The sequence below is a fragment of the Muntiacus reevesi genome, chromosome 18 (assembly GCF_963930625.1).
Source record: "Muntiacus reevesi chromosome 18, mMunRee1.1, whole genome shotgun sequence".
Taxonomy (NCBI): domain Eukaryota; kingdom Metazoa; phylum Chordata; class Mammalia; order Artiodactyla; family Cervidae; genus Muntiacus; species Muntiacus reevesi.
Window position 1 is genome coordinate 40,032,239 of NC_089266.1, and position 13,400 is coordinate 40,045,638.

A 13,400-nucleotide genomic window follows, 5' to 3' on the forward strand; every position below is an offset into this window, starting at 1 on the left:
CTTTGGGTCTCAATTGATCAGCAGCATCAGTTAAGAACCACCTGCCCTGGCACTTTACAGAGTAACTAGGAGGGCTAAAGAGAAGCCAGTGGACATCAAAGTGCTTGGAAATGCAAAAGGCCCTCTCTTGCCATGGATACTAGCAGGGCAGCGTAGAGTAGAGGTGGGGCATTACCTTTCTTCTGCAGTTTCTGAATTGCTTCTCTCCACTCTGACCTCTCATAGTCTGAAGACAGTAGGAACAGGTAGCTCTGAAGAGAGGAGATGAGAATTCACTAGAGTGACCACAGTCAGGCCCAGGACATTTTTGGATTCCGGGGCCCCCAATAAAGTTCCTTTGTACCCAGGCACCCCTAGGCTTGGAGAAGAAGGCAGCTGGGAGGAAGGCCTTCCTCCTAGGAAGCCTGGTGATGGGAGTGGCAGTGCCAGTGATGGCCAGCAGAGGGCACTGGCTCTACACGAGTGGGGAGAGGCAGTCCAGGGCAGGAGCCATGGCAGCCTTGTTGGGAATGGGGGGTGGGGGGACCTGAAGCCCTGATTTCCATAGGTCCGGTTCAGGGTCAGGGCAGCCCTGGAGGAAGGGGGCTGTCTGTCCTATCCCCATCCTTCCTGACCTTTCCATTCCGATTGTGGATCCGAAATGGGATTGTGGGGGAATTGAGCAGCAGCAAAAACTCATTCTCAAACATCTTCTTCTTCAGGCGTTCGATGGCCCGGCTCTGTCCTTTGTTGGCTTTCTGTAGGGGACAGAGGGCACAGGAGGGTCTCTTTGCACTCGGACTCCACTTGTCACCCCGTAGTTTTGTTTTTTTTCATTTATTTTTATCCATTGGAGGCTAATTACTTTACAATATTGTAGTGGTTTTTGCCATACACTGACATGAATCAGCCATGGATTTACATGTGTTCCCCATCCCGATCCCCCCTCCCGCCTCCCTCACACCCCTTAGTTCTACATACAGCATTCCTCTGTATAGTCATCAGTTTTCTTTTCTTGGGAGGGCCAGTCAGCCACAGAAAATAAAACTGCTCCTCGCAGGACATGCTAATTCCTAGGCTAGTAAATGACTTCCCTGTGAGTGCATCTTTCATGTGCAAACCAGTCAGTCTGGAGTCCACACCCCTGACCCTCTCCTTTAACTAACTTTCACACACAAGCCAGTATTTCTTCTGCCCTAAGTAACCCAGGGCAACTAGATACCACCACTCTAGCCCAGAGCCTGCTGACTTATTCAGATTTGCCGGTCTTAAGCTGTTTCTTGTGGAAAACACAATCGAGGCTCTGGGCCATGCACTTTCCAAGCTCCTTCTGCCTTTTTTTTTTTTTTTTTTGCCCACGCAGCATGGCATGTGGGATCTTAGTTCCCAGACCAGGGATGGAACCTGCACCCCTGCATTGGAAGCATCGAGTTTTAACCACTGGACCCCCAGAGAAGTCCCTCCTTCTGCCCCTTGACCAAACCTGGTGTTTTCCCACAAAGCCCTGTGTGGTGTGGCCTGCCCCTTACTCTTGGAAACTGTAAGTAATAAAATAAATCTAAGGAATAAAACTTTTCCAGTGGCAACAACATCTCTGGGCTATTACTCAGTCATCTCCATAAATTAAATTCCGGTACCACCGAGCCACCCTGCTTAAAAGCAGCAGACACCTTTCAGCATAAAGCCCCCATTACCTCTGGCCCCAGGGGGCCTCCCCAGGGCTGGGTTCTAGCTTCCATGCCCGGCACATATCCCCTGCATCTTCCACCCCGGGTGCACGCTATTATTCCCTGTTCTCTAACAAGCTGCTCCCTGTCTCAGCTGTCTCCAGTTTTTCCAGTTTGTATCGTATAAAGGATCCCTTCCCTTTTATGAACCACTGTTATGCTTCACATCTCAGTTCCAATGCCATCCTCAATCTCCTACAGCGAGAATTCATCTCTGCTTTTTTTTTTTTACCCACTAGACTGGCAGAATTGTGACAACTGCTCACAGCGGTGCTGTGACACTGGGGGGGAACAGAGATGATGACACACTGCTGGAGGGAACACGATCGGATGCAAACTTTTCAGACGTAAACCCAGCGATGAATGCGCAAGCCCTCTGCCCCAGACATCCCACTTGCAGGGGATCTACCAGAAAGAAATAGAAGGGCAGAGGAAAGAATGAGAAATCATCTAAAGACCCAAATATGTTGTTGTGCCGTCGAGTGACAACAGGATGCAGTTGTGAAAGGGGACCTGACAGATGAAACTGCAAAACGGCACATGTAGTCTAATCTCATTAAAAAATACAGACACACACGTGTAAACACAGGAGAGTCTAGCAGAATATACCTCAAACTGGGAATAATGGGGGGAAGGTAAGAAGTTCTATTCTACACACTTTGGTATTGTATTTCTTGTTATAAGAAGTCAATGTGACACTGGGAATTAGGGAAAAAAACTAGGCTTAAAAATATTATTAAAAGAATAAATTGCTGCTGCTCCTGTGACTCAGAGAACAACACCGTGCATCTCCAGTGACTCTCATCACGCTGTGTCACATGTTGCGGTCACACAGAAGAATGTGTGCCTTCTCCACTGGATAAGGAGGTCTGTGAGCATCTGGCGCAGCCCTGCAGCCGGCAGAAGTCAGTAAGCATGGATCCGATGAAGCAGAAGGCCACGCCTGCACACCTGGGGCAGGACGGAGGCCCAGAGCCTGCAGCTCCCAGGGCCGGGTGAGAGACACGCATGCGGGATGCCCCTGATGTGCAGATGCTGGCAGACCCAAATGGGGAAGCAGGCTCCCCTGAGGCAGGGTGGGCTGGCTGTTTAGGAGGAGACACTTGTGCTGGTCAGGGGGCTCCCTCTGGGCAGGTGTACCCCAGTCCTAGGACACTGCGTGAAAGTGAAAGCTGTTCAGTCGTGTCCGATTCTTTGAGACCCTATACACTATACTGTCCATGGAATTCTCCAGGCCAGGATACTGGAGCAGGTAGCCTTTCCCTTCTCCAGGGGATCTTCCCAACCCAGGGATCGGACCCAGGTCTCCCGCATTGCAGGCAGATTCTTTACCAGCTAAGCCACAAGGGTAGGACACTCCCATGACCCAAACATCCCTGGGTTATTACTGTGGTTTTCCTCTCCTCTGTTCAGAGAAAGATATCTGGGTTGAAAGAATTCTTAGAAGCCATCTGGTCATGTGTCTTTAAACTGTTCATAAAGTACCTATTTGTTCATAAAGTACCTACATGTTAAGTAGTAGGACATAGGGGGCTTCCCAGGTGGCACAGTGATAAAGCATGTGCCTGCCAATGCAGGAGATGCAAGAGACACCGGTTCGATTCCTGGGTCTGGAAGATCCCCTGGAGTAGGAAATGGCAACCCATTCCAGTATTCTTGCCTGAAGAGTCCCATGGACCAAGGAGCCTGGCAGGCTAGCAACTGAGCATTAAGACACAGAACTGAAGAAAACAGTCCCCTCCCTGGAGCTGAAATTCTAGTGGGGAAGAGAGAAAGCAGAGTGTGCAATAATAACTCAGTACAAATAAAGCCAAGCAAAGAGGTAAACATCCTGAACCAGGAAGCCAGGCACCCAACCGAGACACCCAACAGTGGGGAGATAACAGGGAAGGCTCATCCGCGGAGGTGAGGCCCAAGCCAAGCCTGGATGGGTGAAGAGGAGAGATCCGGCCAACTAACCAAGCCCCTCCATCCTCCTCTTTCCCTTCCTGGGGAAGCCTCCTTCTGGGGTGTTTTCCTCTAGCCACTGTTGTCAAATATAATGAATTTGAGGCTATACATTTTCCTCTAAAAAGCGCTTTTGGCTGTATCCCCTGGGTTTTAATATGGAGTGCTCTCATTTTCATGTAGGTCTAATTTGCAGTTTCCCTTTTGATTTCCTCTTTACCTGAAAAGTTTTAACTTCCCAGGTATATATTTAACTATATTCTAGTTGTTGATTTCTAATGTACTGCACTGTAGTTTGTGAACATGACCAGTACACCTTTTTTTCTAAACTTGAGATTTCTTATTCCAAAGAACTGACACTTCTGAATTGTGGTGCCAGAGAAGACTCTTGAGAGTCCCTTGGACTGCAAGGAGACTAAACCAGTCAATCTGAAAGGAAATCAACCCTGAATATTCATTGGAAGGACTGATGCTGAAGCTCCAATACTTTGGCCATGTGATGGAAGAGCCAGCTCATTGGAAAAGACCCTGGTGCTGAGAAAATCTGAGGGCAGGAGAAGGGGGCAACAGAGGATGAGATGGTAGGATGGCATCACTGATTCAATGGACATGAATTTGAGCAAACTCAGGGAGACGGTGAAGGACAGGGAAGCCAGGTGTGCTGCAGTCCATGGGATCACAAAGAGTTGGACATGAACTTAGCAACTGAACAACAACAAAATGCAGCCTACTACATGATAAATTATCTGTAAATGTTCCATGTGTGTTTGACAGAATCTCAGCTTTCTATCAGGATACAAGTTTCTGTGCATTTTTAGACCAAGTGGTCTTTAAGGCCCGCCTCTGTTTACTTATTTGCCTACTCGATCTGTCAATTTCTCAGGAGACTCCCAGGCCCTTCCCTTCTCATACATCCTTTTCCTTAAGAAGGACTTTTTCTCCTCTTGCTTTTGCAGTGTTTGGCATACACTGTTCCCCAGGAAACTTCCCATAATTAACCCCACTAAATTCTGAGCACTGACTCCTTGGCCTGCCGCCCTCTATCTGCCCAGTGCTCATCGTCATGGTCAGACATGTTATCTTGAAGATTGTAAAGAAAGGCCTTCCTCTCTTACATCCTGCCTCCCTTGTCAGACTCCCAAATTTTATCACTTCTCCTTCCTCCATTTCCCTGGCACACCCAATTCAAAGGTCCACAATGAAAAGAGCCAACTTCTCAGCCCCAGATGATGCCAGGCTCTGCTCACCTCCTTCTGGATTTCACTCTTAAGGGCAGAGATCTTCATTTTCATGTCCTCCAGCTCGTGGTCGGGGAAGGGGTGCACCTGGGGACTGGCTTCAGACTCCTCAGGGGATGGAAACACTAGGTCAGCCAGGGGGATGTACCATTTGCAGTCATATTGCTGGTGCTTCCTGCAAACAGGTCAGGGGGAGATGTGAGCCACAGAGGAACTGGATCTTCAGGCCGGAATCGCCGGAACCAAAGACCACCCGAGAGGGGTTTACTGAGAACTCGTCACAGGCAAGAATGATCCCTGCCCTGAGGAGCCTGATCAGGAAACGTTCATGGAATAACGATAGTCAGGCTCTAAGGTCAGGCAGCGGTAAGGGCTCTGGATCTCGCTCCTGCCATTCTTCTGGCCCAGAATGACTGACATTCTTAAGCAGCCCAAACCTCTAGTGTCTGAGCAAGAGTGGTCTCTCCTATTCCCCATCCAACTCTTCCTTCCCTTCCAGCCTGTCTAAACATAACTTACATTCTTTATCTTCTTAGCTAGAGATACAATACAGATGCAATTTTGAATGCCACCTCTTATCAACAGAAGTCACATGGGGTAATGAGTTGAGGGATAATGAGTTGAGGATTATAAAGCCATGTCCAAGTCCAACGAGAAATAGTGCTGTGGTCCACTAGTAATGTCTGCCCTGGGCAAAGGACTTAAGGCAGAGGTATGTATGCTTACGACCATCACCTCTGCTTTAGAATCATCTCAAACGTAATCCCCTCTACTGAAACTCATAATAACCTCTCCTTCTTTCACTTTCCCCAGGACTTCGTTTTGTACCTCCCTGCAACATTAAGCCTGTGGCTTGCCCCCCTCAGCACACCGTAGGTGGTAAGAAAATAAAGATGGAAGATCGTAGGAATACATACTGAAGAACCTTTTCTGCTTGTAACAGAGACACTCTAGTCACTGGGTACAGAGATGGAGCTCAAAAGAAGCTTTCAAGTCCAATTAAGGTTCAAATCCTTCCTCCTCTGCTTTAGTTGTATGACCTTGGGCAACTTATTTCACTTTTCTAAGCCTTTTCTCTCATCTGTGAGATGGGGATAATAATACCTACTTTGTAAAGTCACTGGGGAGATTAGAAATAATATATTCAAAACATTTGTCATGGCACCTGGCATGGCATAAGCACTCAATAAATGGTAGCATCAGATTTAATGAATATTCACTGAATTGCAGTTAGCAAAAATTTAGAGATGTCTAATAAAAGGAGAATGCTTAAGTAAATTATGGCATACCCACTTGTAACATCATGCAGGAAAGTAAAATGATGATTATGAAGATTAGGCAGCAACAGGGAAAATGCTTATGACGTGAAATGGAAAAAGCAGAGCCCCAAATTGGGTATTCACTCTGATTACAAGTATATGAAAAAACATAAGAACATTTAAAAAAAAACTGGAAGGAAATATAGCCGCAGGAGACTGATGCTTATGTTCGGGTGGGTGACAGGGTTTATTTCCCACCCCCTGTAATTTGGTTGTATTATATTTATAATTAAAACCATGATTTATTTTTAGAAAAAGGCTATGAAGTAACATAAAATTAATTAATCTGTTTTTAAAAAGGGGGAAAGAAATGCAGGTGGCCCCGGGCTGCTGACGGGCTCCACCGGGGGGCGGGGTCTAGTTCTCCCCGCCCACCAACCCTCCTGCACACTCACCCCGCTGATGCCTTCTTTAGCTTGGCGCACAGGAGGACGTCGGTGAAGAGGAAGACGTGCCGCAGCTTCCGGGAGCTCTCCGACACTTCCACCAGGAAGCCGTCCTTCACCAGTTGCCGCGTCTGAAAGAGATGGCACACCCACCCCCGCCTGCTCAGGGGGAGTCAGCCCAGGGCCCAGCCCGCACCCATCCAGCTGTGGGCGTGGGGCTGGGGCTCCAGGGAGGGACCTAGTGCCGGTGGTTGGCAGCACTGGCTTTGGGGTCAGGCACAAGGGCCTGGGGATTCCCAGGTGGTGCAGTGGTAAAGAATCCACCTGCCAATGCAGCAGACGCAAGAGATGCAGGTTTGATCCCTGGGTCAGGAAGATCCCCTGGAGTGGGAAATGGCAACCAGCTCTAGTATTGCCTGGAAAATTCCATGGACAGAGGAGCCTGGTGGGCTACAGTCCATAGGGTTGCAAAGAGTCGGACATGACTGAGCTCATACCTAACACCTAATCTAACACGGGCTTGAATCCAGACTCTGCCCCTTCCTGGCTGAGATCTTGGGGGTAAGTTCCCTTACTTCTCTGAGCCTCAGTCTTAGCATCTATAAAATGGGGATAATGACATTGGCCCCCATAGCATAAACATCATGGTATATCTACAACAGTCAATATAGTGCCTAGCATGTAATATATGATCCACATGTGGTAGCTTTCCATTTCTCTGCAGCCCTCAACAGCTCACCCCTGGATGGACCCACCCTGGGTCATAAATACCCCCCACCTCCACCCTAGAAACACCTCCCTAACTCTGCCTAAGATGTTGACCTTGTTTCAGCTGAACTTCGATTTGCAAAACCACTCAGGCCTCTGAGTGGGTTCTGCAACCCGCCTCAGGCAGATGGATGGGGGACCCTAGGCTTCCCTCCGTGGGGCTGTCGCAGTGTCCTGGGGATCCTACAGCTGTCTCTACCCTGGGCTCTGGCTGGCCTGGAGCATTTCGCTTCACATATAACTTCCAGAGCCTCCTCCCCGCCACCCTGGGCCAGCGGGCCTCTGCGGGGCTGTCACGGTCTGTCTCAGGCTTCTCTGTGTGACCTATATATGCTATGTATGTAGGTGAGCACGTAGAAAGCACACTATTAAAATGATCCCAAACTGGTCGTGCTCGAGGGCCTCTGGAGATCTCTCAGACATCCCCAGTCAAACCAACCGGTGACATTCCAGAGTCTGCAAACCGGAGCTGGGAGCTGCATGTAGGGACAGTGCTCTGGTCCCATTAGCCAATCCCCAGAACCCGTCCCTCGTTACTTCCCTCCCCAGAGGACACTGAAACCTCATAAACACTACAAAGGAGCAGAAAGGCAGCCAGCCTTCACTCCTGAACGCCACTTAATTACCTCTCCTGGACAGGAAGCTCCATGTGTGGGTCAGGCTGCTGACCCACGTGGCTAACTGTCCCTCTGATTCTTCAAATTGCTTCCCCTCGCTGAGGCACCCCCCACTCCTCCAGCAAAAAGGGCCCCCAAGGAACTGGAGCTGCTAGCCACATCCAGGTGCCCACCTGGGACAGTTCAGTCACCTGGCAGCTTCAGCCTCTTCTCCCTGACTCTCCCAGCTCCCTCAGCCTGAGCCATTATCTTCCAGGGGACCCTGAGGACATCATGCTGCCCAGAGGAGGTGGCTGCATTCAAGAATGAGACAGAAAGAGCCCTGGTGCGGGGGTCAGTGCCTGAGGCTTGCTGACAGAATACCCCAGCTATAGCTGCAGTCCCCAATCTTTTCGGCACCAGGGACTGATTTCGTGGAAGACAATTTTTTCCACAAACTAAGGATGAGCGGGATGGTTTCGGGATGATTCAGGCACATTACATTTACTGTGCACTTTATTTCTAGTCTAATGCTGCTGATGATCTGATAGGAGGTACCAGTCCGCAGCCCAGAGGTCAGGGACCCCGAGCTAAAGGGTCCAGTTCCAACACTGATAGCCAAGAGACCTGTGCAGGAGACCTAGAGAGACTCTCCAGGCCCCAGTTTCCTCATCTGCCTCTGTGGACTATTATGAAGATTAATGAGATGCTGGACCTTAAGCTGTTGGCCCAGGACCCGAAGGCCTGTCCTTGGCTGGGACTGGGCGTTCAGGGTTGGAGAGTCACCGGGCATCGTGCGGTGGTGCCGTGTGTGCAGGAGAGCAGGAATGGTGCCGGGCACCCTCCTCACCCTGGGGGCCGAGCCCCGCTGGGTCCTGAGCTCACCTCCCCCTTGGGGGTTGTGACTGCAGTCCGGCGGGGGTCGATGTCCTCATTGATGCTGGACAGGAAGTTCTGGGAGATGCGGAGGGCGTCCTGTAGCAGCGGGTAGTCTGGGTGGTCCACAGGCGTGTGCTTCAGCAGGTCCTGGGAAGGATGGGGTGGTGAGACGGGGGAGCGGGGCTGGGGCTCAGCGAGAAGACAGTGGGGAGAACTCAGTCCTCACTGAAGGAATTCCAAGGGGGGCAGCTAGGGACCCTTACTCTAACTTGGTCATGCCTGCCAACGCTGAACTAAGACTTAGGGTCAGAGCAGCGGGGCATGGTGCGCCTTTATTACCGCTGCAGTGATGATTCTTCTCCCTGGTGGTGCAGACCAGGTGGAGTCTCCTCTCACCAAGCAGCTGGGAGAGACACCCCCCACTTACCCTACAGCTGCTCCAAGGACACTGGAGACCAGGCGAGGAATGAGGAGGCAGGAAGTGCCTGCCTCCCAGGGAGCATTTGGCCAAAAGTCAAGCCTAGTGGCCAAGCTATTTTTAGGCCCTGGGCCCATCAGCATGGTCACCACAGGCCAGGCAGGTGCAGTCAGGGCCCAGGGACCCTCTGCCCAGCTCCCCGCATGGGCTGTTGTCATGACTCCAGCGCTCCTGCACCCTGGGCTCAATCTCCCACCCACTCCTGAGCCCTCCCTGGCCACTCGGCGGGGAGACACTCACGTGTAGGACCAGGGTGCTCCTGGTGACTCGGTCAATGGGCTTGTAGAGCAGAGCTGGAGGGGAAGCAGGAACAGGGCCAGGTCAGATGAAAGACAGGGAGCAGTCTGAGACCCGAGGGGCCAGCCTGGGCCCCGAGCCGCCTCCCTCCCCTGCATGGACGTCCACTCACAGGAGGCCAAAGTGGATTCCACAGCAACCACGCCTGCATTCTCACCCCAGACAGGCCAGACAACACCAAAGACAGACACACGGCTCTGGTGACCCCAGCCCCCTCCCACCCACCTCATCTTGTCTCCCACTAGACATGATTTCTTGAAGGGCTATTTGTCCCCCAGGCCTGTCCCTGCCTGACCAGGCTCATAGCAGACACAGATGCTCCTCTGGACCCTCTGCTGAAATCACACAGCCTTACCCCTAACAGCTCTGGGACAGTGGAGGTCACACCCAGGACCCCAGATTGCAGGAAGGAGACACTGTTTTCCCAGGGAGGGAGCTGTCCCCATACCCCATCATTCTCACATCCCTCTGGTCCAAGGCCTGGCCCCGCCAGCTGGGAACATCATGCTTCGTTCTGACCCACACAGCTGACCTCGTCTCCACGAGGAAGACCCCTGATCATGCCCTTAATGCCCTCCTGGCTGAGGACCAGGGAGGCATGCCTGATGGCCACAGAAAGGCTCTGTTCTCAAGTGTCAGCTGATGGGGTAAAGATTTCCAAAAGGAATTCAGGTGGGGCTTCGAGTCAGAGAGCCCCTGAAGAGGCTGGGAAAATGCAAGCTCAGCAAGAATCCCCCCACACACACCACGGGCCACACACTTCAGAGACCAGGACACCAAATGAGGATCGCCAGGATTCAAGGGAACAGGTGAAGGCGGCAGCTGGCTGACCAACACTTCCGAACAAAGCTCCTGCGGGCAGCTGCGTCCTGCCCCTCCCAGCCTGGGTGGATCAGCTCCGGTCCTGCACCTCGACACCTCTGCCCACGGGGTCATGACCTCTGTCCCCCTGCTGTAGGAGCAGTAAGAGGCAGGATGCTGGTCTGGGGAGGAGGACCAGAGTGAGTGTCCCATGGGATCAGGCTGGGACAGGTACCAGGGCTGACATTCATGTCCCAGCCAGCCCCCAAACCAAAGAGTTCCCCAAGGCCCTGGATATTAATACCCTGTGCATTGCTAAATGGTCACTTTGGGAAACAATCTGCTGGCTACGGAGAAGATGCAGTCTCAGCGGTGTGCCCTGAGCCTCATCTGCTGGCTTTGCTTGGCTGCCCGTCAGAATCAGTGGGGAACTCTCAAAAGATTCAGATGCCTCTTTCTCCCTCTCCCATCAGCTAAACAGCAGGCTCTGCTGGGCAGAACCCAGGCATCAGCATTTTTACAAAGCTCCTTTGTGGATTCTGAGATGTCATAACGGTTGAAAACCACTGCTTCATTGAAACACACCTCCCATGATTTATTTGCAGCCCTTTCTTAGTCTAGCAACTTCTAGAACCCCTCCCTGTCCAAGGGCTATGGGAGCTAGAATGGACAAGATCAGGTTGGCCTCTCCTGGGACAATGAGGTTACAGATCAGTCACCAGCCCAGGAGGGGCAAATTCTGAGGCTGTCTGGGGCAGCAGTCCCCAACCTTTTTGGCACCAGGAACTGGTTTGCTGGAAGACAATCTTTCCATGGATCAGGAAGAGGGGCATGGTTTCAAGGTAATTTAAGTGCATTGCATTTATTGTGCCCTCTGATTTATTATTATTATTACATCAGCTCCACCTCAGATCATCAGCCATGAGATCCTGGAGGTTGGGGACCCGTGGTCTACGGTACCCACCTGTGGCTCAGCCCATCTGCAGGGCAGGGGGAAGTCACTCTCTGAGAATCCCAGAGACCCAGAGAAAGTGCAAGTTCAGCAGACACCAGCCAGGGTGGGCCCTCGAGTTCCCGCCCAGAGAAAGTTGATACTGCAGTGTCAGCCCCCTCCATCCCTCTGCTGGGTCCCAGGAGGAAGAGGTTTCTGACTAAGCTCAGAGGTCTGCACAAATGGCGGGTTGGGTTTCAGAGGGGTTATTAATATGCCTCGAGTCACCTCAAGAGTCCACTTGATTGTGGTCATGGAATGAGTCCTAATGCATCAGCCCCAGGTTGGGGAGGGGCAGCTGGGAAGAAGGTGGGGAGAAGCCAAGAGCAAGGACAGGGCCCCAGGGCCGAGGTCAGATATGGAGGGAACCAGGGCAGCCGTGATGGGCATGCTCCCCGCGCCCCCCGCACCTGCTTCCCCTGAGAATGCAGAGTGCACAGCCCACCTACCCCCCCCCATACAACTGCTCCCTGCCTCTGCTTCCCCCGCTCTGCCTGCTCCTCAATGTGTGGTTCCCATTTCTGGGGCACACACCATTCACCAAGTTGCAACGCCCGTCTCTCCCCCTCCTCCTAAAAGCCTTCCCCAATCAGGACTTTCCCAACCAACATTCACAGTGCCTAAAGGACAAACCATGACCTGTGCAAGGTGGGCCTCTCTCTAGCTTGCTGAGTACTTTACTCTGTGTCCAATGGCACTGTTTTACATGTGCTATTTCCTTTTAATTAAAAAAGGAAGGGACTGTCCTAGTGGTCCAGTGGCTAAGACTCCACGCTCCCAATACATGGGGCCCCGGGTTCAACCCCTGGTCAGGGAACTAGATCCCACATATCACACTGAAAGATCCTATGTGCCACAACTAAGACCTGGCACAGCCACATAACTAAATAAAGGAATAAATATACTTTTTTTTTAAAAAAAAGGAAAGCAATGATCACTAGTCCTATTTTACACATGCAGAAAATTTTCCAAGGTACAAAGAAGTGTGATGTAACTTGCTCACAATCACAAAGCTGTAAGGGGCAGCTGGGTTTTGAATGTAGGTCTACCAGTACTCCTTAACTTTGAGCTATGCCCCTCCATGGGGGAGGGCAGCACCAGCAGAAGCTCAGTGGTCCTTGAGAGGGTTCTGGGAAAGATTCATCAAGAAGTGGATGAGCTGGCCTCTCTTGTTGCCAAGGTGAGCCCCCTCCTTAGGGGCCTGAGTCAGACTTCCTTCGCCTCCCACCCCTCCCCCCCAACCATGTTTGGCATGGAGCCCTGGAGAGTGGACATTCGGTACATAACCACTAAGGCAGACCACTGCAGTGGTGGTGGTTTAGTTGCTAGGTCCCGTCCGACTCTTACGACCCCATGAATTGTAGCCCGCCAGGCTCCTCTGTTCATGGGATTTCTCAGGCACGAGTACTGGAGAGTGGGTTGCCACTTCCTTCTCCAGAGGATCTTCCTGACCCAGGAGTCAAAGCCAGGTCTCCTGCATTGCAGGCGGATTCTATACTGACTGAGCTACGAGGCAAGCTCAGAGTGAGCCCTAAGTCACTCAGCTTCCCTGGGACCTCAGACCAGCACCCTTTGGAGGGGCTGAGAAGGTTCAAACAGTGTGGTCAGTAAGGGCCCCTTCGCACCTGACCCCTCACACTTTGAAGCTGACTTCATCTCAGGGACGGAAGGAACCCTGAACTTCGGGTCCCAGGCCTGTTTCACTAAAACTAAGCTTCCTTTCGGGGAAGAAAGAGGAAGCAAAGGGCCAACCATTTCCTCTTCAGAAAGGCAGAGTGGAGATGTGACCAACTCCCGGGCCAGACCGAGAAGGGCATTTCCCCTCCGATCTTCAACCAGCCCAGCTTCAAGTCCAGACCGTCAGGATCTGAGCCGAGGGGTGGGGCCCAGGGCAGCCTCTGCCCGCTGACTAGTGCTCCCCCCGCTGTCCTGCTGGGACAGTCAGAGAGGGGCGACCTCAGGGTCTCTCTCCATCATGAGCAGTCTTCTACACA

General features: G+C 51.8%; 1 protein-coding gene across 3 annotated transcripts in view; it reads right to left on the reverse strand.

Moving 5' to 3' along the window:
* ABR (ABR activator of RhoGEF and GTPase) overlaps positions 1-13,400 on the reverse strand; it is a 186,652-nt gene that overhangs the window by 41,147 nt on the left and 132,105 nt on the right. For all 3 annotated transcript variants that reach the window (XM_065910848.1, XM_065910849.1, XM_065910850.1), the window contains 6 exons: positions 9,558-9,610; positions 8,846-8,986; positions 6,606-6,727; positions 4,901-5,066; positions 615-737; positions 176-251 (listed from right to left, as the gene is read on the reverse strand). In XM_065910848.1, coding sequence (XP_065766920.1) covers positions 176-251; positions 615-737; positions 4,901-5,066; positions 6,606-6,727; positions 8,846-8,986; positions 9,558-9,610 — 681 coding nt within the window. The remainder of the gene's footprint in view (positions 1-175; positions 252-614; positions 738-4,900; positions 5,067-6,605; positions 6,728-8,845; positions 8,987-9,557; positions 9,611-13,400) is intronic.